The sequence below is a fragment of the Mastigoproctus giganteus genome, chromosome 6, assembly GCF_048544385.1.
Source record: "Mastigoproctus giganteus isolate SK-2022 chromosome 6, ASM4854438v1, whole genome shotgun sequence".
NCBI lineage: Eukaryota > Metazoa > Arthropoda > Arachnida > Uropygi > Thelyphonidae > Mastigoproctus > Mastigoproctus giganteus.
This window is the reverse complement of record NC_143580.1, coordinates 79,194,031-79,220,804: the sequence shown is the minus strand read 5'-3', so window position 1 is coordinate 79,220,804 and position 26,774 is coordinate 79,194,031. Positions and strand designations below refer to the sequence as shown.

General features: G+C 37.9%; 1 protein-coding gene across 1 annotated transcript in view; it reads right to left on the bottom strand.

The window, feature by feature from the left end:
- Positions 1–19,832, bottom strand: part of LOC150084429 (uncharacterized) — a 182,486-nt gene extending 162,654 nt beyond the window's left edge. Inside the window, exons 1-3 of the mRNA XM_090376226.1 lie at positions 19,733–19,832; positions 13,440–13,548; positions 3,324–3,409 (exon numbers count right to left, since the gene is read on the bottom strand). Of these exons, the coding sequence (XP_090232352.1) occupies positions 3,324–3,409; positions 13,440–13,548; positions 19,733–19,802 (265 nt within the window). The 5' untranslated portion in view covers positions 19,803–19,832. The remainder of the gene's footprint in view (positions 1–3,323; positions 3,410–13,439; positions 13,549–19,732) is intronic.
- Between the last annotated feature and the right edge of the window lie 6,942 nt (positions 19,833–26,774).

Genomic DNA, 26,774 nt, shown 5'->3' with positions numbered 1-26,774 from the left:
GATTCACTTCCTCCGTGAACGTGAATATGATATCTGCTTCTGCTGGATTCCTAGCCACGTTGGGATTAGTGGAAATTAGGGATTAGTGGAAATCAGCAATTCCCAATAATAATCACTGCCTGTACAGACTACAGGCAAATAATACACCAAAAGATACACTCCCAATGGCAGGATTTGTGGAATAGACAGACTACGAATAAATTATATCATATGAAGCCTGTAATTGAACCGTGGCAGCCTAGTCTGCACAGGAATCATAAGGAGGAAGTTGTTCTTGCCCGGACCCGCATAGGACATAGTCATTTGACTCATTCGTTTTTGCTGAGGGCTGATGATCCTCCTATGTGTGAGTCCTGTGGCACAATTTTATCCATCAGACACATTTTAGTTGACTGTCCAGATTTTAGCAATATCCGTTTTACCGCTTTTAATCATCTGACTGAGCCGTATACACTCAGTCAGATTTTATCCGACAATGACAATGTGTCTGCTGTTTTTAGCTATTTTAAATCAATAAAGGTTTTTACTTGTATTTAAAATTTATATGTTATTGTTATTTCTTTATTGATTTATCTTTTTTTACATTTTATACCTTAAAATGTAAAAAAAGATAAATTTTTTTTACCCCCAAGTTATTTTATATCTTGACATGGTGACCTAAGTAATTAGGTCAGTGAAATTTAAATTTTTATATATCACCTGGTTTTGGCGCATTATAGCCTTAGTTGCTAATGCGCCAATAAAACCAAAGAAACAACCAACCAAACCTCTAAAGTGTTGCTGTAGAAAACAATTATCCAGTAAATCCACAAAAGTCTTACTGGTGTGCGAGTGACCAAGCCGCAAATTTCAGTCAATATCTGGGAAGTTAAAATCCCCCATTATTAGACAATCTGATTTCCTAGCCCTATTTCTATGTCAGTTGTTCCTTGTACTCATCCGAGTCATTAGGTCTCATTTTTGCTTTCCCAGTTCTTATGTCACACTAAACTAACTCAAAATTGCACTGACCATTATGTAAACTGGATGCACTTCCTTAGATTTTATGTGGTTCTTAACTAACAGCCGAACCCCTCCTCCTTTCCTATCCTGCCTGTCCTTCCTCTACACATTGTACTCCCTAAATTCCAATTCTTCACTGCTTATATCTGTGTGACACCTTGTCTCTGATATCCCAACATCCACCTTTGATGTCTTGACCACCATTTCGAGTTCATCAAATTTATTTAATATACTCCTAGCATTGGTGTACATGCAAGTATACATGCACCTATTTTTAATCTTAGTTATCCTAACAGAGCCCATGTATTTATTTGTTCCATGATGACCCCCACCATTCCCTGAAAACCCCAGCACTCCACCCTCCATTCTAATAGAAGCAATGTAAGAATCACTTGCACCTCTGCCTGCGGCTACTACTAACTTTTAGTCTGTGAACCCCCCCAAGCTAGCAGTTTTCTGACCCACCTTACACTGGCTCGATAGCAACAACAAATATTCTTGTACCACTTCTATTTAAGTGTATCCCATCCCTGTAGAAGCAGTCTCTCCTGTTAACAAGCACAGACTATTCTGAGAAAAATTCTACCCCCATGAGCCTTGCACAATCTCTCCAGGGCCAAATTAATTAACAAGGCTCTCATCATGTACTCCGTCCTATCATGTCTGGGCAGACCTGCAGACACTTTCAAATTAACCCTAACTCACGACTTTTTTTCAACACTGACCTGCACTTGTTGTTGTTATTTGGTTTTTAGGAGCATTAGCAACTAAGGCCATATTGCTCCAGGGATATGCGGTGGTCATTTCCTGACCTTTCCGCATCCTCCATATTTGGTGGTCATGGGCTCGAACCCTAGTCTGATCAAGAAGCGTGTGCTACGCACTGCTGCTCCTGCCCACCTGGCTACGGAGGCGCCCCCTGCACTTGTTAAGTAAGTCTGCAGATCCCCTACACTCAATGTCATTAGTGCCAACGTGTACAACAATATCACCCTTTGTGCCCTTAAAAGATGATATATGCTTTATAACGTCATCAACTTTTGCCATTGGTCCTATTCCACCTATCCTTTTTACACAGTAATATTACCAGTCTCCCTGAAAATAGAGTCACCGATAATAACTAACTCCTGTAGGTCCAGCGCATTCTGCCTTGGAGATTTCCGCTCTGTTGCCTGATGAACAAGAGTAAGTTCTGTCATTGAGTTGGGCAGCTGAGAGCTTGATGGGTGTCCCATTTTAATATCTTCAAAGGCATGTATCCAACATGTCTTGGGTCCTCTGATAAACAGCTCAGTGGGAAGATCTAACTCACTTAACTTTCTATCATTGCAACCAACTACACCCCCCCTTTATGATGACTATGTATCCAGACAACTCCAGCATCTATTAACAATATAATGCATCATAGCACAAGGCCCAGCAGATTGCCAACTAGTTTCTTGAATGTGAAAATAAATTCTCTGTCCTCCCATGGCTCCCCAACTCATTCAATCTCAACTTAACTGAGCATGTTTGGGACTTACTGGAAGAGGATATTTGATGCTACGACCATCCACCTGACAATGTGCAGGCATTACTGGACACACTGAGTAATGTGTGGTGGCACAATTGTGAGACACAAGACAACCTGCATCACCTTGTGGAGTCCACACTAACATGTGTAAAAGCTGTATTACAAGTAAAAGATGGCTCCAAGAGGTATCAGGTAGATGTTGCTAATGCTAAGCCAGCTCAGTGTATTACTATTTGCTTAAATTCTGGATAATGTCCCATTTCAAATCAACAGATCCAAATCTGTCTTCACCATACTTGGAAAACAGTGAGAAATTAGATAGTTCAGCCTACACAGTGTAATAGGGGTTTAATTTCTTAACCTTCCATCACTTGTACCCCTCAGTTTTAACAGGAACACTCATGTGGCATCTTCTCTGAGATCTGAGATTTCCCCCTCCCCTATTTTTTGTTATTTTAATTAAAAATATATTTATTTTTAGCTTTTTTTTTTTTTTTTAGAAAAAAATTCTTATTTTTTGTATACAGAAGCATATGATTTCTAATTAATTAAGATTAACAGCCTATTATTACATAGAATGGAATGTGTTTCTGTTGTTGTAATTAATTAATAAATTTTTAAATTAAGTTAAATTCAAGGCTATTTTTAGTTCCAAACAAGAACTTCATGTTGTATTTGAAAAAAAATGAAAAATTAATAATCCGTTCAACACACCTAACAACTGATAGACAAATAATGGAGGGGAACAAGGAGGGAAGGAAAGAATGAAAGAAAGAAAAAGAGAGAGAGAGAACGATGTTAATCTTACCTACATGTATCTTGCCATCGAGTATAGCAACTGTTGCAGGCATAACACCTTGTTTCCGAATTATTTTTTCAACTTCTTGTGCTGTTCTGTATAAAAAAAATTGCCATATATAGGTGAATCACCTACATTAACAACACATGTCCAACTCATTTTACTTGTTTTAAGCATTAGTAGAGGCATATGAGGCAAGAAAACAAGATTATCTAGCATCAGCCAAAAAAAAAAAAAAAAAACCCTTCCTTTTCATTGATATATTAACTCTTCATCAAGCAATCATAAACTTATAAGCTGACACAGGGTGTTCAGAAACTCCCATTATTAGGGTAGCCATTCCTTATAAAAAATAAATATTCCTCATAAAAAATATTTTCAAGTCAATACAGGGTGTTTCAAAAATGATGGTCAAAAATTTAAGGTTGAAAAGTACCAACTAAAATAAGCAAAAAAAATTCCAGTGAACATTGGGCTGCAAATGAACCGTTTTCAAGATAATGCACATTTTCTTTTCTGTTAAGATCCATCACTGACTATGGGAGCACTAGTTTAGCAAAAAGCTGTGAATCCTTTGCTAAGGGTGGGTTTTATTAAACATAATACATTTTTTAATTTTTGGCTTCAACACCACAGGATTTTACAGATGTTGCATGTTACAAGAGGCATTCAAAATGCTGTCCTAGCATCCATAAGCAGCTTGGTAGTCTTCTCTGCATTGAGTTGCGAATCCTCTCAGGCATTCCTGGGTCGTTTCTGATTTGCTGAAAGGCTCCTTCAACCCGACGCTGCAATTCCTCAACTGTGTTAATGTCAGAAGTGTACACCAAGCTTTTTACATGACCCCAGATACAAAAATCCATAGGATTTAAGTCTAGTGATGGGGAGGCCACATTACAGGCCCACCTCACCTATCCACCGTTGACCATACCTTCTAGTTAGATAACGAGTCACAACTCAAGCAAAATGTACCGGTGCACCATCATGCATAAACCACATGTACTGGCATTGCTGAAGTGGAACATTATCATCATCAAGGAGGTCTGGAAGAACATTCTGCAGGAACTGAAGGTACAGCTCTCCTGTTAGCCTGTTTGGCAGAAAGTGTGGTCCAATTAGACTGTCTTCTAGCAGTCCTGCCCAGACATTCAACGAGAAACGTTGCTGATATCGTGACACATGAATTGCATTAGGATTTTCGTTGGACCAAAGTGACAGTTATGAAAATTAAAAATACCATCACGAGTAAACCCAGCTTCATCAGTGAACAAAATGTTGTTTAAAAATTGGGGGTTCAGGATACACTGTTGTTGCATCCACTGGCAGAACTTCTGGTAAACTTCTGGCACTCCCTCATTGAATAACTCCTCATGTGTGAATGTAGATGCAAAATACTCATTCAGTTTATCAGCTACCTGAGCATGATCATCAATAGTCAACCCCTCTATGTTAGGTGGTCCAATCTGGTTCATACCGTTCCTTCTAGTTTACATAAGTAAAGAACTCTTTGCTGTTTTTCTTTGTATCCTTTGCCAAAGATTTCTCATAATTTGCCTTCTCCTGCCCTGTCAATCAATTCGGCCCTGGAAAGATTGTGCAGGGCTCAAGGGGTAGAATTTTTTTCAGCCTGGTCTGTACTTGTTAACAGGAGAGACTGCTTCTACAGGGATGGGATACACTTAAATAGAAAGGGTGCAAGAATGTTTGCTGATGCTATCGAGGCAATGTTAGGTGGGTCGGAAAACTGCTAGATTGGGGGGATACAAGGACTAATAGATTAACAGTAGCCACTGGCAGAGGTGAAAGTGATTCTTGCACTGCTTCTATTGGAATGAGCCGCAGCCTGGAAAATAAGATGCAGGATATTTCAGAGACTGCTGGGAATCATTGGGGTACAAGTAAACACATGGGTTGTGTTAGGGTAGCTAAGAAAAAGAACAGGTGCATGTATACTTGTGTGTACACCAATGCTAGGAGTTTAGTAAATAAATTTGATGAATTTGAGGTATTGCTCAAAACATCAAAGGCAGATATTGTGGGGATTTCAGAGACGTGGTGTCACACAGATATAAGAAATGCAGAACTGGAATTTGGGGAGTACAATGTCTACACAAAGGATAGACAGGATAGGAAGGGAGGAGGGGTTATGCTATTAGTTAAAAAACACATAAAATCCAAGGAAGTGAAGCCAGTCGACATCGCTGGACAGTGCAGTGTCGAGTCAGTTTGGTGTGACATAAGCATTGGGAGATCAAAATTGAGAGTAGGAGTGTGCTATAGGCCTAATGACTCTGATGAGTATAATAAGAAACTGTTCGGAGAGAGTGGGCCAGTAAATCAGAGAGTCTTATAATGGGGGATTTTAATTTCCCAGATATTGACTGGAATTTGGGGGCTGGTCACTCACACAGTAGCAAGGCTTTTGTGGATTTATTGGATGATTGTTTTCTACATCAGCATGTTCGGGAGGCAACTAGAGGGAGTAATACTCTTGATTTGATTATCAGTAGTGATTCTTCATGCATTAAGAATCTGCAGATAAATGAACCACTTGGTGGCAGTGATCACAGTGTGCTGAAGTGGGAGTTACTCAAAGAGGTAACTACCATTAGGGGTAAAGGGAAGGGGTATTGCTTTCGTAAAGGCGACTACAATGGACTGAGACAGTATTTAAATTCTATACAGTGGGATCAACTGATGATATTGCCAACAGCAAATTCAAAATGGGAAGCATTCAAAGAACTTATCGTGGAAGCTACTAGGCTTTACATACCAACTAAGAAATTGTTCAAGGTTTAGGCCTAAATGGTTGTCAGATGAACTAATGAGGCATATGGCAGAGAAGAAAAATGCATGGGATACATACAAATTAACACGTGACACGGACGCCTATGATAGATACAAGTTGATCTGTAACCAAGTTACAAAGGAGGTTAGGCAGGCGAAGGCAGATTACGAGAGATCCTTGGCAAGGGATGCGAAGAAAAACAGCAAAGAGTTCTTTACTTATGTAAACTCTAGAAGGAAGGGGATGAATCAGATTGGTCCACTTGAGATCGATGGGTCAACTGTTGATGACCCTGCTCGGGTAGCTAACAAACTAAATGAATATTTTGCATCGACATTCACACATCAGGAGTTATTCAGCGAGGGGAATGCCAGAGGTGTATTCAACTCTAGCAGTAAGCTAGAGAATCTTGTAATAACTGAGAGCAAAGTGGAGGAGAAATTGTTGAAGATAAACACAAGAAAGGCACCTGGGGTGGATGGGATCTATCCAGTTATATTAAAGGAGGCAGCAAAGGAGGTAAGCAAACCCTTAGCCATAATTATGAGAGCTTCCTTGGACTCAGGGGAGGTACCCATTGACTGGAGATGTGCAAATGTGACCCCAATTCACAAAGGGGGATCAAAGGCTGACACAAGTAATTATAGACCTGTGAGTTTAACTTCTGTTCCACGAAAATTAATGGAGGCACTGGTGAAAGAAGCACTGCAGGATCATCTAGACAAGACTTCAGTTATAGCTAGGACACAGCATGGTTTTGTTAAGGGGAAGTCTTGCCTGACCAATTTGATTGGATACTATGATGCAGTCACAAAAGAACTGGATGCAGGGAATAACTTTGATATTATATACTTGGATCTTAGAAAGGCTTTTGATACTGTTGCACATGGAAGACTGCTGCACAAATTGGAGCAGTGTGGCATTGGAGGCAAGTTGCTGCTATGGATAAAGGGGTGGTTGAGGGGGAGAAGACAGAGAGTGGTAATCAATGGACACTGCTCATCGTGGACTAATGTTATTAGTGGAGTCCCTCAGGGTTCAGTATTGGGGCCTTTATTGTTTTCTGTATTTATAAATGATATTGATGATGGTATATCAGGCTTAATGTCCAAGTTTGCAGACGATACGAAGGTTGGCAGGGTTGTCAAGGACACTACTGACACTATGCTGCTGCAACAGGATTTGGAAAGGTTGAGCAGATGGGCTTCGAGGTGGCAAATGAAGTTTAACATTGACAAATGTAAAGTACTACATATGGGAAACAGCAACCCCAGAGCAACGTATCAACTCTGTGGTACTACACTGACAGTGGTAGAGAATGAAAGGGACCTGGGGGTGGTGGTGCAGGCAGATATGAAGTTCTCTGAGCAGTGCAGACGAGCTGCAAGAGTAGCTCATGGTGTATTGTCAATGATATATAGGAATTTTTCTAGCAGGGATAAGGAGGTGATTATTCCCTTGTATAAGGCAATGGTCAGGCCACACCTAGAGTACTGTATACAGGCCTGGAGGCCTCATTTCAGGAAGGATGTAGAGCTGCTGGAACGAGTACAGAGAAGGGCAACTAGATTGGTGAATGGGACAAAGGGGTTCTCTTACGAAGAAAGGCTTAAGTTTTGCAAATTACAGTGTCTGGAAACTAGGCACCAGCGGGGTGATCTGATAGAGGTGTACAAAGCCTTGAATGGTTTGAGCATGCTCAATGCTGATGGGATTCTTCCTCTAGCTCAGAAAAATCACCTGAGAGGGCATAAATTCAAATTGAGGAAAGACAGATGTAGGATAGATGTGCGGAAATTTGCCTTTAGCCAGCGGGTGGTTGGTGGGTGGAACAGACTTCCATCCCTTGTCGTGGAAGTTGATAGCCTAAATAAGTTTAAGGCTCAGCTGGACAGGTATTTCGAACGAACAGAGGGGTGAAGTGGAAGTGGTTATTTTTATTTATTTATGTTACTTTTTTTTTTTTTTTTTTTTTTTGGCTGATGCTGCATAAGCTTGCTTTCTTGCATCAAATGCCTCTACTAATGCTAATGCTTGCTAATGCTGCCTAACCTCCTTTGTGACTTGATTACAGACTAGTTTACACCTGCCATAGGCTTCTGTGTCACCTGATATTTTATATGCATCCCATACATTTTTCTTCTCTGCCACAAGCCTCATTAATTCATCTGACATCCATTTAGGCCTAAATGGATGTCAGATGATAACTTGATGACAATTCTTGTCGACTCTGAGTTTTTCAGATTTTGGGTGTTCATATTATAATCATAAAAAAAGCAAAAAATATTACATTTTTATACTACTACTTAACTGTACATAGTAAAAGAGTCTGTGCATATATAAATGTATCCTTTGTTGAGAGAAATTTAAGTACATGGAAAATTATTTTATTGTAAATTACAGTAAAATAAAAATAAAATTATTTTTCCTTACAAAATTTAGCATGCATATCTGCTGAATCAACACTAAGACTTTCATATAATCACTTCACTGAACTTGCACCATAAAGATTTTTTTTTTTTTTTTGTTTTTTTTAAATCAACCTTTTCCACAATTCTCTGATCCACTCATTTTTCTTTTAGGTGCTATATTTAAGGGAAATACAAACAGATGAAAGTTTCTGTATTGATCTTGTTTAAAAATACAACAATCCAAAAGTTGTTCAGTAAATGCATTACATAGACTAGCTGAACAGAAGTCTACCACCAGTTACTTTTGTAAGCAACGTGCTCTCCACCCCCACCTTGAACTACAACAACCCCAGGGGCTCACCTCTGGTGAGTATGGGTATGACACACCCAGGGTCTTGAGCTGGATATCATCATTCTTCTCTTTCTTCGTGATTCCCTTTCTCTCTCTCTCTCTCTCTCTCTCTCTCTCTGTGTTTCTCTCAGACTAATGTACAAAACTGCAAAATCTAGAGATTCTCTGTACAGTCAGTTCTGCTATAACACAGTATATACATTCCTAAAAATCTCTGCGTTATGGCATTTCATGCATTAAAAACAACAGGGCTTACATATATACATATAATAAAAAAATTATTTCCAGGCACTGCTATTATTTAATTTTATATTTATATTTCATTTTTACTGCAAACTGAAATTTAAAACTTTGCTTATATATAATCATTTGTCAAAATTCTTTTTCAGTAATTATTAATCTACATTACTGTATTTCTAATATCTCTATATATTCAAGTCATTGCTTTCATATCCCTTTATACTTCTGTAGGCTACTCACTTTTATTTATGCTTTCAAATCACTTTACTTTAACTAGCATTAGGCTAATGTTATGTCTCTAGAAATTTTAATTTTGCACCTTCATTGTCAACTGTAAATTTCACAAGCCATTTTCTAAAAAAGAAAATGGGTTGTGAAATTTAATTCTATTAATTTCACATCTTCCATTAATTAGATAACTAAAATTTTATTCTCATTTTTCATTGGCAACTAAAATTTTATCCTCATTTTCATTGGCAACTAAAATTTTATTCTCATTTTTATTGGTAACTAAAATTTTATTTTCATTTATGTTTTTTACCCATTGGCTTGTGGTTTATATCAGAAATGAAGACACAATGTTGCTATTTTGTTTGCAATTCCAGCCATTGGCACCTGATGAGAGGCTGGTTTTGTAAGTTATGTGGCAACATCCTCATTTCATCCTGATGTCGTAGCTGAGTAGTCAGGAGTGCGAGTGCAATAGCACACACTCTTTGAGTGGATCGGAGTTCAAGCCTGTGACTGCTAAATACAGTTAACATTTGTATCGATGATTTATTGTAAACTCCACTGACCTGGTGGTCGTGCCGGAGTATAAACAAGAACATTTTTTTATGTAATTATGTATTTTTATTATGCATATTTTATTAGTTTTCTATTATCTTTACTCTCTGTTTCTCTCACTTTCTTTAACTTTATAATGTGTCTATAAATTATTCAGCTGATTATAAAGCTCGATTAAACTGCTGCACTTAATAAAGCAACTCAAAGAATTTCTTATCACACAATTGCACTTCAATAAACCTCCACACGAGTACCTTTGGTTGGGAGAAGATGCCACATGAGTGTTCCTGTTAAAACTGAGGGTACAAGTGATGGAAAGTTAAGAAATTAAACCCATATTACACTCTGATAGAATGTCAAGATGGTAACTTATTTCATTCAGTGTTTTGAAGCATCTCTTGAGAAATGGCAGTCACTGCCTGTTCAATCCAGTCTTAACTCTGTGACATTAACTTTTTCTGCATACACTTTGTCCTTTACATAGCCATATACAAGTAAAACTACAGGTGTGATATCCAGGGAATGAGGCCATGGAATTGGACTATCCCAGCCGCTCCAACAGTTAGGAAATTTTTCATTGAGGAAATTGCACACATTCAAGCTTCAGTGTGGTGGAGCTCGATCTAGTTGAGAGAATATGTAGCTGCATATCTTCCAGCTGGGGTATAGCATACAATTCAAGCATATCTAGGTAATTTGAAGAGTTCACAGTGTTTTTATGGAAGAAAAATTGTCTAATCACCTGGCTGAAGGACAGTACACAACACAGTTTACCTTGGGACTATTGCACTCATGATCATGAACTCAGTAAGACACACTTCAACAGACAGGTGTGGTTTGTCATGAGACAATTTCCTGGACAAGCTTCACTTTGTAAGCATAATAAAGTTTCAATCTCTTGTGAACCAAACGTGCAATATTGCTCGCAGTATTTGCAGCCGCAGACTTGCTAACAGACAGATGACGGTTCAACTGTTGAAAATCTTGCTCCGCTAACTAACAAACTAAATGAATATTTTGCATCTACATTCACACATGAGGAATTATTCAGGGAGGGGAATGCCAGAGGTGTATTGAACTCTGACAGTAAGCTAAAGAATCTTGTAATAAGTGAGAGTAAAGTAGAGCAGAAATTATTAAAGATAAACATAAGAAAGGCACCTGGGGTGGATGGAATCTATCCAGTTATATTAAAGGAGGCAGCAAAGGAAGTAAGCAAACCCTTAGCCATAATTATGAGAGCTTCCTTGGATTCATGGGAGGTACCCATGGACTGGAGATGTGCAAATGTTACCCCAATCCACAAAGGAGGATCAAAGGGAGACACAGGTATTACAGACCTGTCAGTTTAACTTCTGTTCCAGGGAAATTAATGGAGGTACTGGTTAAAGAAGCATTGCAGGATCATCTAGACAAGACATCAGTTATAGCTCAGACAAAGCATGGGTTTATTCTTGCTTATACCCCAGTAACACATGGGTATAAGGAAAGTCTTGTCTGTACCAATTTGATTAGATACTAATCAAATTGGTCATATAATTGGATACAAATATATGATACTTTTGATATTATATATTTGGATCTTAGAAAGGCTTTTGATACTGTTGCACATGGAAGACTGCTGCACAAATTGGAGCAGTGTGGCATTGGAGGCAAATTGCTGCTATGGATAAAGGGATGGTTGAGTGGGAGAAGACAGAGAGTGGTAATCAATGGACACTTCTCTTCGTGGACTGTTATTAGTGGAGTCCCTCAGGGTTCAGTGTTTGACCCATTGTTGTTTTCTGTATTTATAAATAATATTGACGATGGTATATCAGGCTTAATGTCCAAGTTTGCAGACGATACGAAGGTTGGCAGGGTTATTAATGAAACTAATGACAGTATGCTGCTGCAACAGGATCTAGAAAATTTGAACAGATGGGCTGAGATGTGGCAAATGAAGTTTAACATTGACAAATGTAAAGTACTACATATGGGAAGCAGTAACACAAGAATAACATATCAACTCTGTGGTACTACATTGACAGTGGTAGAGAATGAAAAGGACCTGGGGGTAATTGTGCAGGAAGATATGAAGTTTTCTGAGCAGTGCAGATGGTCTGAAAGAGTAGCTCATGATGTCTTGTCAATGATATACAGGAATTTTTCTAGCAAGGAAAAAGAGGTAATTATCCCCTTGTTTTATAAAGCAATGATCAGGCCACATTTTAAGAAGGCTGTAGAGCTGTTGGAATGAGTACAAAGAAGGGCAACAAGATTAGTGAATGGAACAAAGTGTTGCTCTTACAAAGAAAGGCTTAAGTTTTGAAATTACAGTGTCTGGCGACAAGGCACCTGCGAGGTGATCTGATTGAGGTGTATAAAGCCTTGAATGGTTTGAGCATGCTCAATGCTGATGAGATTCTTCCTCTTGCTCAGAGTAATCACCTGAGAGGGCATAAATTCAAACTGAGGAAAGACAGCTGTGGGATAGATGTGCGGAAGTTTGCCTTTAGCCAGTGGGTGGTTGATTGCTGGAACAAACTTCCATCTGTCGTTGTAGAAGTTGATAGCTTAAATAGATTCAAGGCAAAACTTAACAAACATTTGGAGTGAGTGGATTGGTGAAATAAGCAAATGGATGGGTGGGTTTTTTTTTTTTTTTGTTTTTTTTGGCTGATGCTTTATAAGCCTGCTTTCTTGAATCATAGCCTCTACTAATGCTAATATGAATTATTTCTGAATTATTTTTTTCTCATTATTAAAATGTGACTACTTTTAAAATAATTTGTTGCATTCATAGTTATTTTTTTGTAAAAACTTAAATGACTTTAATATAACCAGTATCATTTTCCTACTCTTTCAATAAGTTTCCTAAAACAATGACTTTATAAGCCTGCTTTCTTGAATCATAGCCTCTACTAATGCTAATATGAATTATTTCTGAATTATTTTTTTCTCATTATTAAAATGTGACTACTTTTAAAATAATTTGTTGCATTCATAGTTATTTTTTTGTAAAAACTTAAATGACTTTAATATAACCAGTATCATTTTCCTACTCTTTCAATAAGTTTCCTAAAACAATGACTTTTGAATAAAATGATCAACACACAGAAGCAAGCAATCTTTTCTAACAAAAATCAAAACAAAAACTACAATAATTTTCTAGTAATAAGAAATCTGAAACCCTCAGTGGTTTTATGTCTTCCTTGCCCATGCTAGCATCTCTGTAACTGCAACAAATTATCAGAAGAAAATCTAAACCTGTTTACAGAAGTTCCATAAACCAATGGGAGGGGAGTGGCAGCAGAATGTAAATCGACCTGGTGACATTCTGACGATGGTTCTATACACAGTCAATCAACTTACAGTTTATTTTACTGAGCCATCCACCACAATTTTCTTTAAGGTAATTGAGGAGTATAACAGGATCTTTTTTTTTAAGAAAGTTTTGTTTCATGGTTTTCATTCCCACGGTGATTATGAGAGATTAACTTTTTATTTTTGGTAAAGCACAAGAACACAATTTTCACTATACAAACCAGAGAAAAAAATTTTAGTACCTTAAATTTTTAGGATAAGGCATTCCATGAGTAATTATTGCACTTTCAAGAGCAACAACTGGATCACCTCTTTGCAGACAATCCATAACATCCTTTGAGGCATGAATACCTAAGAAAAAAAACAAAAAACATTTGGTTCATTAAAAAATGAATTAGCATTATTTATTTGATTAAAGAACACTAGAAAAGAGATGACCATTTCCAAACATTAAAGAAAATGCAGTAAAATCCCATTACCACAAAAACATTTTAACAAAAATTTCACTGTAACTAAATATTTCCATTTCCAGGACAATTTTCCTTATTATTAGTGTTTTCCAAGTAAAGGTGCACTCCATATTGTAAATAGTTAAAGAATTAATAAAAATACATCAAGGGCATTTACTTGAAGAAAAAAAGTGGAAAGGCAAAATATGTGACAGGAGTATTATGTATCAAACCCGCTATTGTTTACTACATTCCTGAATGATCATGCTGAAATCCAGTCTGGTTTTGTTTTGTTTTGTTTGCAGTCCATAAAAAACAGTCATACTTCTCAAAGAAGAAATTCAAAATTCGGCCCTGTGAAACAATGCAGAGAGGTGAGGGATACTACTCAAACCTAAGAAAATATAATATATCAACCTTAGCATTAGCAAAGGTACATGATGCAAGAAAGCAAGCTTATATAGCATCAGCCAAAAAAAAAAAAAAAAAAAAAACACCACACACACACACACACACACACACACACACACACACCCTTCTCATTTCACCCATCCAATCACTCTAAATGTTTGTCAATTTTGCCTTGAATCTATTTAAGCTATCAACTTCTACAACGGCAGATGGATGTTTGTTTCAACAATCAACCACCAGCTGGCTAAAGGCAAACTTCTGCACATCTATCCTACAACTGCATTTCCTCAATTTCAATTTATGCCCTCTCAGGTGATTATTCTGAGCAAGAGGAAGAATCCCATCAGCATAGAGCATCCTCAAACCATTCAAGGCTTTATACACCTGAATCAGATCACCTCGCAGGTGCCTAGTTTCCAGACACTGTAATTTGCAAAACTTAAGCCTTCCTTTGTAAGAGCAACCCTTTGTTCCATTCACTAATCTTGTTGCCCTTCTCTGTACTCGTTCCAACAGCTCTACACCCTTCTTAAAATAAAGCCTCCAGACCTGTATACAGTATTCAAGGTGTGGCCTGACCATTGCCTTATACAAGGGGATAATCACCTCCTTATCCCTGCTAGAAAAATTCCTGTATATCATTGACAAGACACCATGAGCTACTCTTGCAGACTGTCTGCACTGCTCAGAAAACTTCATATCTGCCTGCACAATTATCCCCCCAGGTCCTTTTTGCTCTCTACCACTGTCAGTGTAGTACCACACAGTTGATACATTACTCTGCGGTTACTGCTTCCATATGCAGTACTTCACATTTGTCAATGTTAATCCTTAGTTGCCCCCTCTCAGCCCATCTCCTCAACTTTTCTAGATCCTGTTGCAGCAGCATAGTGTCATTAACAAACCTGCCGAATTTCATATCATCTGCAAACTTGGACATTAAGCCTGATATACTATCATCAGTATCATTAATGAATACAGAAAACAACAATGGACCCAACACTGAACCCTGCGGGACTACACTAATAACATCAGTCCACGAAGAGCAGTGTCCATTGATTACCACTCTCTGTCTTCTCCCACTCAATTATCCCTTTATCCATAGCAGCAATTTGCCTCCAATGCCATACTGCTCCAATTTGTGCAGCAGTCTTCCATGTGCAACAGTATCGAAAGCCTTTCTAAGATCCAAAAATACGATATCAAAATTATTCTTTGCATCCAGTTCCTTTGTGACTACATCATAGTATCCAATCAAATTGGTCAGACAAGACTTCAAGACTTCCTTAACAAACCCATGCTGTGTCCGAACCAGAACTGAAGTCTTGTCTAGATGATCCTGCAATGCTTCTTTAACCAGTGTCTCCATTAATTTCCCTGGAAAAGAAGTTAAACTAACAGGTCTGTAATTACCTGTGTCTCCCTTTGATCCTCCTTTTTGGATTAGAGTCACATTTGCTGCACATTTCCAGTCCGTGGGTACCTCCCCTGAATCCAAGAAAGCTCTCATAATTATGGCTAAGGGCTTGCTTACTTCCTTTGCTGCCTCCTTTAATATAACTGGATAGATTCCATCCACCCCAGGTGCCTTTCTTATGTTTATCTTCAACAATTTCTCCTCCACTTTACTCTCACTTATTACAAGGTTCTCTAGCTTACTGCCAGAGTTTAACATATGTCTGGCATTCCCCTCCCTGAATAACTCCTCATGTGTGAATGTAGATGCAAAATATTCATTTAGTTTGTTAGCTACCCGAGCAAGATTTTCAACAGTTGAACCATCGATATCAAGTGAACCTATCTGATTCATCCCCTTTCTTCTAGGGTTTACATAAATAAAGAACTCTTTGCTGTTTTTCTTTGCATCCTTTGCCAAGGATTTCTTGTAATTTGCCTTTGCCTGCCTAACCTCCTTTGTGACTTGGTTACAGACCAGCTTATATCTATCATAGGCTTCTGTGTCACCCATTAATTTATATGTATCCCACGCATTTCTTCTCTGCCACATGTCTAATTAATTCATCTGACTTCCATTTAGGCCTAAATCTTGAACAATATTTCTTAGTTGGTATGAAAAGCCTAGTAGCTTCCAAGATTATTTCTTTGACTGCTTCCCATTTTGAATTTGCTGTTGGTAACATCATCAGTTGGTCCCACCATAGAGAATTTAAATACTGTCTCAGACCACTGTAGTCACCTTTACGAAAGCAAAAACCCTTCCCTTTACCCCTGATGGTAGTTACATCTTTAAGTAAATCCAACTTCAGCACACTGTGATCACTGTCACTTAGTGGTTCCTTTATCGGCAGATTCTTAATGCATGAAGAATCACTACTGATAATCAGATCAAGAGTATTACTCCTTCTAGTTGCCTCCCAAACATGCTGCTGTAGAAAACAATCAACCAACAAATCCATAAAAGCCTTGCTAGTGTGTGAGTGACCAACCCACAAATTCCAGTCAATCTCTGGAAAGTTAAAATCCCCCATTATAAGACATTCTGATTTACTGGCCCACTCTATTTCTCTGCACAATTGCTCATTATACTGCAGATTCAATAGGCCTATAGCATACACCTACTCTCATTTTTCCTTTCCCAGTGCTTATGTCACACCAAACAGACTCAACATTTCACTGTCCACCAACATCAATTGGATGCACTTCCTTAGATTTTGTGTTTCTTAACTAACAACATAATCCCTCCTCCCTTCCTAAAGGTGTGTGGTAGGAGTATGCTATAGGTCTTATGACTGTGATGAGTATACCAAATGCCTACACACAGAAATAGGATTGGCCAGTAAATCAGAATGTCTTATAATGAGGGGGGGGATTAATTTTGCAGACGTTGAACGGAATTTGTGGATTGATCGCTCTCACACTAGCAAGACTTTTGTGGATTTATTGGATCATTGTTTTCTACAGCAGTATGTTAGAAAGGCAACAAGAAGAAGCAATACTCTTGGTCTGGTTATCAGCAGTGATTCTTTATGCATTAAGAATCTGCAAGTAAAATACCCACCGGATGCCATTAATCACAGTGCACTAATGTGGAATTTAATTAAAGACAAAACTACTGTAAAGCATAAAGGGAAACTTTTTCTTTCATTAGGATGATTGGTTGGTTGATTGTTTGAGTTTTATTGGCACATTAGCAACTAAGGCTATAGTGTGCCAAAAACAGCCATAAGGATGACTGTAGTGGTCTCAGACAGTTTTTAAATTCTATGCAGTGGGACTAACTGATGATGTCACCAACAGCAAATACTAAATGAGTAGCATTGGGAAAAGTAATCATAGAAGCTAGCAAGCTTTTCATACCAATGAAGAAATACTGTTCAAGGTTTATGCCTAAATAGATGTCAGATGAACTATTGGGACAAGTAGCAGAGAAAAAAAGTGCTTGGGATGCATATAAATTATCAGGTGATTCAGAAGCCTATGGTAGACTTAAATTAGTCTGTAATCAAGTCACAAAGCAGGTTAGGCAAGGTAAAGCAGATTATAAGAAGTCTCTGGCAAAGAATGAAAAGAAAAACAGCAGATATTTCTATGTTTATATTACCAGTAGAAGGAAGGGGTTGAATCACATTGGGCCACTTGATGTCAATGGGTTAACTATTCATGACCCAGCTTAGGTTGCTGAGAATTGAATAGGTATTTTGTATCTACATTCATACATGAGGAATTCTTTAGGTGAGGAGATGACAGAAGTTTATTAAACTCTAACAGGGAGCTAAATGACTTTGTGATAACTGAAAGGAAAGTGGAAGAGAAATTCTTGAGACTTAACCTAGGGTGGATGGAATCTATCCAATAACATTGAGGGAGGAAGCAGAGAAGATAAGTAAACCCTTAACCATAATTATAAGAGCATTTCTGGATTCAGGGGAGATCCCTATGGACTAAAGATGTGTGAATGTATCTACAATTCTTAAAGGAGGATCAAAATGTGACATGAATAATTACACACTTGTTAGCCTAACAACTGTTCCAAGGAAAATAACGGAGTCACTGGTTAAAGATGTAATACGGGACTACCTAGACAGGAATGCAATTATACTGCAGTCACAGCATGAATTTGTTAGGGGTAGTCTGACTGGGTACTATGATGCAGTGAGTAAGGAACTGGATGCAAAAAAATAATTTTTATATCATATACTTGTGGTACTATTGCACATAAAGACTGCTGTATATAAGGCTTTTGACACTGTTGAACATAAAAGACTGCTGTATAAAATGGAGCAATATTATCAGTGAAGTCCCCAAGGTTCAGTGCTGGGCCCATTGTTGTTTTCAATATTTATTAATGAGACTGATGAGGATACATCAGGCTTAATGTCTAAGTCTGCAGATGATACAAAGGACTATTGCACATAAAGACTGCTGTATATGAGGCTTTTGCTGTTGCACATAAAAGACTGCTGTATAAACTGGAAGAATGTAGCATTAAGGGCAATTTTATTAGGAGTACAAAATGGTTACACTAAGTATTGTTGCTTTCTCTGTGAGTGGGATAGTCATGCCAAGGATTGCACTACGAGAAGAGCAGTTGGACACAAAGAAAATCATTAAAATCCGTAATGAAGGATGTAGCATTTGAACCTCTGGTAGATCTAAATAAAGTTTTGCTTCCACCACACCACATCAAAATGGGGCTCATGAAAAATTTTGTGAAGGCTTTGGAAGTGAAAAATCCTGCATTCACATACTTGCAAGAGAAATTCCCAAGATTTAGTATAAAGAATATTAAGGCTGGCATTTTCATTGGTCCACAAATAAGGCAACTTTTCAAAGCCAGCACCTGCAGGCAGCTTGTGGAAGATCTCATTACTTCTTACGAAAAATTGGGGGAGCAACATGTCATTGGATATGCATTTCACACCTGGATTTCTTCCCGCCAAACTGTGGTGCCATCAGCGACAAACATGGTGAGCACTTCCATTCAAGACATTTCAGCGATGGAACAAAGATACAAAAGCAAATGGAGTACCGCCATGTTAGTCGATTATTGTCGGATGATGAAAAGGGATGCCCCCAAAGTTGAATATTAGTGAAAAGGTACAGTGTTTGATACAGGTATGTTCATAGCTACATCTTACTGCAATATAAACAAAAATACCTTGTATAAATATAAAAAACTACTTTTCAAAAACAAGAGCCAATCTGCCATTTTAATCTCTATTTCCCTTTTAGCACCTCAAAATCTATAAAGTAAACTTACTTTCATGCTTGTAACAAGATATGACCCAAAATATGTTGTTCAGCATTATGCCCTTGAGGGGGCATAAGTTCAAGTTGAGGAAAGACAGGATTCAGAATAGATGTGCAGAAATTTGTCTTTAGCCAGTGAGTGGTTGATTGCTGGAACAAACTTCCATCTGTCATTGTGGAAGTTGAAAGCTTAAATAATTTCAAGGAAGAACTGAACAAACTTTTTGGGGCAAGATTGAGAGGTGAATCAGAAGCGGGGTTTTTTTCCCCCTTTTTCCTTTTTTTTTTTTTTTTTTTTTTTGGCTGATGCTGTATAAGCTTGCTTTCTTACATCATATGCCACTACTAATGCTAACACTAAAAAACAAAGTAATACTAAATCCTAAATAACAATCCACAACAGGTGAAATATTCATAGAGAATCAGAACTGTGAGGTGTTGGAAATTACAGCAAAAATACTTACAACTTTTAACTGTTGAAAAACATCTCCTCTTGTTGAAACAATATTTACCAAGCGTTGCAACCAAAAGCATTGCAAGAGCTTAGGATACATTACTGTTGGTCACTACAGTTTTAATTGGAGTAATGCTGAAAAAATAATAAATAAAAATAAACAATTTAAATCATAAATTTTCAATTTCTTATTGCATCTAAAGCCTTTCAACAAGATAACATTAAACGTGACTGAATGCTGAAATTATAATGCATGGTCAAAAGGATATTTATTTTAAAAATTATATACAGGTAACCCCCGTATAACACACTACTTCTACAACACGGTTTTGCTCTAACACAGTTTGAGAATTGCATCAATCCTCGCACAACACGGTACTTATATAACACGGTTTCGCTCTAACATGGTTTCAGAATTGCAGGAAATCTCACATAACACGGTATTTTTGAGCTTTTGTGCTGGGTAAACCCTGCTATTATGTTAGATATAATTTTAAACGTTTCCATTCCTTTTGCCGATCCCTGCTGTTTATTCGCTAGTCATTATCGCCTTCATGATATTTTTCCAAAGCACATTTCTGGAGGTCACAACCATAAAACAATAAAAACAATTTGCAGTTTCTAGTTTATTGGTCTTTTCTGTTAGTGTACTCAATTATAAATGGGTAGTAAACTCGATCTTGCATTTGCTATAGTACCAATAGATGGAATTCTGTGGGTTTTCACGTTATTGGGGTGAAATGTGTTTCCCCTTCCATGAAATAATCAATCATATAAAAAACATAAATAAATTTTCAGAAACTCATTACTCCATATCTAACTTGTGCGTATCGTGTTTTGTTGCAACTTGTGCGTGCCATGTTCTTTGTTATTAATTGCTTATCATTTTTACCGTTTTAAATTTTACAACCAAAAAAAAGTGAACAGAAATATCATTACGTAAGCTATGTACATAAGCATGAATTTATTTTTATTTTGCTAACTGGAAAATATTCTTCCAATTTTCACGTATCATTTAACTTTATTAATTGGTAAGGTAAATTTGTGCTTTATATCTGGTGGTGGAGTCCACTGTATTTTGTTGGGAGATCCATGGGTTAGGTTCTGTGCTATTGAACTTGTGCTTGTTTCACATCATAAAAAATTGTGACTTCGAAGCGTGCAGTTCGTGACTTTTAAAAAGAGCAGAAGGTACACGAAATCTAGATTCTGCAGAAGAGATTGTGCTTAGCAACGATGAAGAGGAAGAAAATTAAACGAACGTACATTACCTGATATATAAGTAACACGATTTGTAAGGTAAGACATTTGTTCGGTTATTACTGTTTAAGTTACTACTATTATAAAAATAAAGTTCAAATATTAAGTTATTACTATAAAAATTAAATTTCCGATAGTTATAAAAAAAAATGGTGTATTTTTTTAGCTTTTGAAATGTAACCCCCCCCCCATTTGTATTAGTTCTTAGTCCGTAATAACATAGTTTCGCATTACACAAGATTTTGTAAGAACCAAACTACCATGTTATTCAAAGGTTACCTATGTATATCTTAGTGCACTTGCATCATTTATACACAGCCAATTATATAGCAAATTGCAATAGCGGCATCGTTTAAGTTACATCTCATATTGTGAATACCTTCACGACAAGTTGCCATGACATTGCACTACTTCAAATAAGTAACGCTTCACCCAAAGGAGAAGACTATTGTTACTTATTCTCAGTGGATACCACCACCACCCAGACGGCACCGTTTCAGGGCTATTTGGCCCTTCTTCGGTGGGTGGGTAGGTACCCAAGTGATGTAATGATGACAAAACAGTTGTGAAGTATATCTTCACAATATGAGAGATGCCTGATGGTGTATAATATAAGTTAGAACTCTAATGCATTAAGAGCTTATGCCTCAAGCTTACCAAAGGTTACCCCTGTATTTCATACTTCGAAATCACATCAAATTGATATGTGTGTATATATATATATATATATATATACACATATCAATTCAGGTTATATATATATATATATAAATATATATATATAACCTGAGGCTTTAGCCTTAAAATGCTTTTAGTTAATTGATTCTATTATAATGCAGCTAAATGAAAGATCTGAATCTCTAATTTTTGACTGGAGAAGCATTCCATTCAATGACAAGTGAGAATTTAGAAACTAAAGCTATTTTAATGTCAGAAAAATACCCTAAAATTAATCAAGACCAATTTAAAATTAAAATCAAATGCTTTAAACACCAAGTAATTGAAATATTAAAAAACAAAATCCTCAAACAATATCTCTTAGATATTTTAAATGTATTGGCTAAATGGGAGTTGCAAGAAACCTAATCAAATATTAAAGAAGCTGCTCTTAAAATATTTCTTACAATGCAAACAACAGTAGCCACTGCCGAAAGGAGTTTTAGCAAGTTAAGAATTATTTGAGATCATCTGGACAAGAATGCACATATCTATGTCGCCTTTCAATTGAACAAGAACTTGTTAGCAAAACAGACTTCAATGAAATTATCACAAATTTTGCTAGTGCATTCCTATATAATAACTATTGCCCAAATTGCTTGAAGTCCACAGGTGCAAAAAACACATACACAGTTAAGTCTCTCATAATCCATTCATTATAGGGAAAACTTTATTCATTCTACAGAAACTATTTTAAATGTAATTAGCAAGGGAAATTCAAAAAAATTCACTAAATAAAAAAATTCACTATAAAGAAGTTTGTTAAACAGATGTCCAACTGTACTTATTACTATTTATTATTTTACCAATTATGAAAAAAATAAGATTAAGCACGAGTTTCCCAAGTGTGCCAAAAACCTAGCTACCCCTCTGCTTCCAAGTCCCTTTCTTCCACTACTGAATTTAGTTCAACTCCACCAAGTGTAAAAGTTATTTTGGGGTTACCGTTCCCCAGGTGTAAAATCTTGCATTTTTGCTGAATTAAAGCATAGCTGCCACTTTTCTGACCATCTCTGAAGTCTATCTAGGTCACTTTGAAGAAGCTCTGCTTGGTGGTGATCATTAACTACTTTACCAATTTTTACATCATTTGCAAATTTAGACATCAAGCCCTCTATCCCTTTATCGATGTCATTTAAGAAAATCAAAAAAAACAGTGGTTCCAATACTGATCCTCAGGGAACCCCACTTCTTACCTTAACCGAATCTGAAGAATAACCATTTAACACAACCCTCTGCCTCCTGCCCTGAAGCCATCCTGCTATACATCTAAGGATTTTCCCTGTAATTCCAACCTGTTCCAGCTTATAAAGTAACCGCTCACGTGGAACTGAGTCAAATATTTTACTGAAATCTAAATAAACAACTTGAGGTAAGTAGTTTGGATAAATTCAAGGAAGAACTAGTCAAATTATTGAAGTGGATGGATGGATGATGTCAGAAAGTTTTATTTTATTTTAATTTTTTTTTGGCTGATGCTTTATGAGCTTGCTGTCCTGCATTATTTGCAACTACTAATGCTAACCATTGCCTTATATAATAAGTGATAAGGAGGTGATTATCTTATAATAATTATCTTATGATGATAAGGAGGTGATTATCTTATGATGATAAGGAGGTGATTATCTTATGATAATCACCTCCTTATCGCTGCTGCCAAAATTCCAGTATATTGTTGACAATACTCAAGGAGCCTTACATAATGGGATAATCACCTCCTTATCACTGCTGGCAAAATTCCTGTATATTATTGACATTTGCAATTGCTCGGAGAACTTCATATCTGACTGCCAATTACCTCCAGGTCTTGTCCATTCTGCACTATTCTGAATGTGGTACCATACGGCTATTTTAATCTGAGGTTACTGCTCTCCATAGGAAATACCTTCCATTTGTCGTTGTTGTTGTTTGGTTTTTAGGAGCATTAGCGACTAAGGCCATATTGCTCCGGGGATATGCGGTGGTCATTTCTCGACCTTCCGCATCTTCCTTATTTGGTGGTCACGGGCTCGAACCCCAGTCTAATCAAGAAGCGTGTGCTATGCACTGCTGCTCCTGCCCACCTGGCTACAGAGGCAACCCTTCCATTTGTCAATATTAAACTTCAATTACTACGTTTCAGCCAATCCACCTACCTAATTTGTCTGATCTTGATGTAGTAGCATAATCTGATTACTGTGAACTACTTTGCCAACCTTCATATCATCCACAAACTTAGACATTAAGTCTGATATGCTTTTGTATATATCATTAATAAATACAGGGTGTCTCAAAAATATTGGTACAAACGTTTAGGGGAGGTAGGTAACATCTAAAGGAATGTGAATCGCATAGGAACCCATAACCGGAAACATCACGGGAAAATAGTAGCAGAGGCACAAGAAGCAGAAATGACACAAGACAGTAATTAGTTGCAAACATTCATTTGACATAATATTAACAATGGAGTACGAGATGGATGCATTTCATGATGTTACAACAGATGCTTGAAGGTTCCACCATGAGACGCGATGCATGCGTGACACCGACGCAGCATGGATTGGTGAACACAGTCGAACACACCTGGAGTTTCTTTGACAGTAGTAGCAGCGCAGACAAGTCTCACCACTAGACCCATTTCCATCTCCACAGGCGATTCGTACACAATAGATTTGAGAGCCCCCCACAGAAAGAAATCAAGGCTCGATAAATCAGGTGAGCGTGGGGGCCAGGCAACGGGTCCACCACGGCCAATCCATCGACACCCGAAATGCCTGTTCAAATGGTCACGAACACACCTTCCATAATGGGCAGGTGCCCCGTCATGTTGAAACCAAATGTTGCATCTCACATTTGCTGGAACATCGTCAAGTAACCCTGGTAGAACTTGTTCAAGAAAGATCTGATATTTAGCGGAGTTCATGTGGGATGGTAACAGGTATGGGCCGACTAAGCAGTCACCGACCATACCTGCCCACACATTTATTGCAAAGCGATGTTGTGCTGCATGAGGGCGCACACCGTGTGGGTTGTCGTGAGCATTGTGCTGATTGAATAAGCCTTCCCGAGTGAAATAAGTCTCATCCATGAACAAAACATAGGCTGGAAAATTCAAGTCTTGAAAACTTTCTTGGAGAAACCACTGCGCAAAAGCCATACGTGCAGGATGATCTTGGGTGATCAGTAACTGAACCCTTTGGATATGAAAGGGGTGTAAGGAATCGTCGTGCCAGACACGCTGTACAATGCAATGAAACACTCCTAAGGCAGAGGCAAAGGCACATGTGCTGGCAGTAGGATTATTCTTGAATGGCATTCAACACATTTTCTTCCATGGCGGAAGTTCGCGTCAAACGCGGTCTGACTGCACTACTCCTGTAACCTCTAAATGACCCATAACTGCACAAAGTTTGATGCACACACGCAAACAAAGGGTGGTCCGGTACACATCTGTCTGGGAAGCGTTCTCCATAAATTCGTTGAGTGGCTCGTCCATTGCCCTCTGCTAATCCATACACTAGGTGAATGTCTGCCAGCTCACAGTTCGTATATCGATGCATGCTCTTCATGCGGCGACTACTGCTTGAATGAGTAAACCAGAAATTTTCCTTCTCGCGAACTGATGAACAGCCCCGTCTACTGATTTACGGTGACGTTTCCGGTTGTGGGTTCCTATGCGATTCACATTCCTTTAGATGTTACCTACCTCCCCTAAACATTTGTACCAATATTTTTCAGTCACCCTGTATAGAGAACAACAATGGGCTCAGCACTGAACCTTGAGGGACTCTGCTAACAATGTAAATCCAAGAAGAGCACTGCCCAATGACGCCCCTCTGTCTGCTCACACTGAACTATTAGCATTTAGCATTAGCAAAGGCACATGATGCAAGAAAGCAAGTTTATATAGCATCAGCCAAAAAAAAAAAAAAAAAACCTTATTTCAGCCATCCACTCACTCCAAATGTTTGTCATGTTCTGCCTTGAATCTATTTAAGCTATCAACTTCTACGACAGATGGAAGTTTGTTCCAGCAATCAACCACCCGCTGGCTAAAGGCAAACTTCCACACATCTATCCTACAGCTGTCTTTCCTCAATTTGAATTTATGCCCTCTCAGACAATTATTCTGAGCAAGAGGAAGAATCCCATCAGCATTGAGCATGCTCAAACCATTAAAGACTTTATACACCTCAATCATATCACCTCGCAGGTGCCTAGTCTCCAGACATTGTAATTTGCAAAACTTAAGCCTTTCTTCGTAAGAGCATCCCTTTGTTCCATTCACTAATCTTGCTGCCCTTCTCTGTACTCGTTCCAACAGCTCTACATCCTTCTTAAAATGAGGCCTCCAGACCTGTATACAGTTCTCAAGGTGTGGCCTGACCATTGCCTTATACAAGGGGATAATCGCCTCCTTATCCCTGCTAGAAAAATTCCTGTATATCATTGACAGGACACCATGAGTTACCCTTGCAGACCGTCTGCACTGCTCAGAAAACTTCATATCTGCCTGCAAAATTACCCTCAGGTCCTTTTCATTCTCTACCACTGTCAGTGTGGTACCACAGAGTTGATATGTTACTCTGGGATTACTGCTTCTCATATGTAATACTTTACATTTGTCAATGTTAAACTTCATTTGCCACCTCTCAGCTCATCTGCTCAACTTTTCTAGATCCTGTTGCAGCAGTGTACTGTCATTAGTGTCATTAACAACCCTGCCAACCTTCGTATTGTCTGCAAACTTGGACATTAAGCCTGATATACCATCATCAATATCATTTATACTGATATCATTTATACCATCATCAGACAACATCACTCCTTTGCAAATCCATGCTGCAACTTCATTCCTGTATAGATGATCCTGCATTACATATTTAACCAGTAACTCCATTATTTTCTAGGGAACAGAATTCAAGCTAATGGATTTGTAATTACTCATCTTGTTTTTATCCCTTTTTAACAACAACGGACCCAACACTGAACCCTGAGGGACTCCACTAATAACATTAGTCCACAAAGAGCAGTGGCCATTGATTACCACTCTGTCTCTCCCACTGAACCATCCCTTTATCCATAGCAGCAATTTG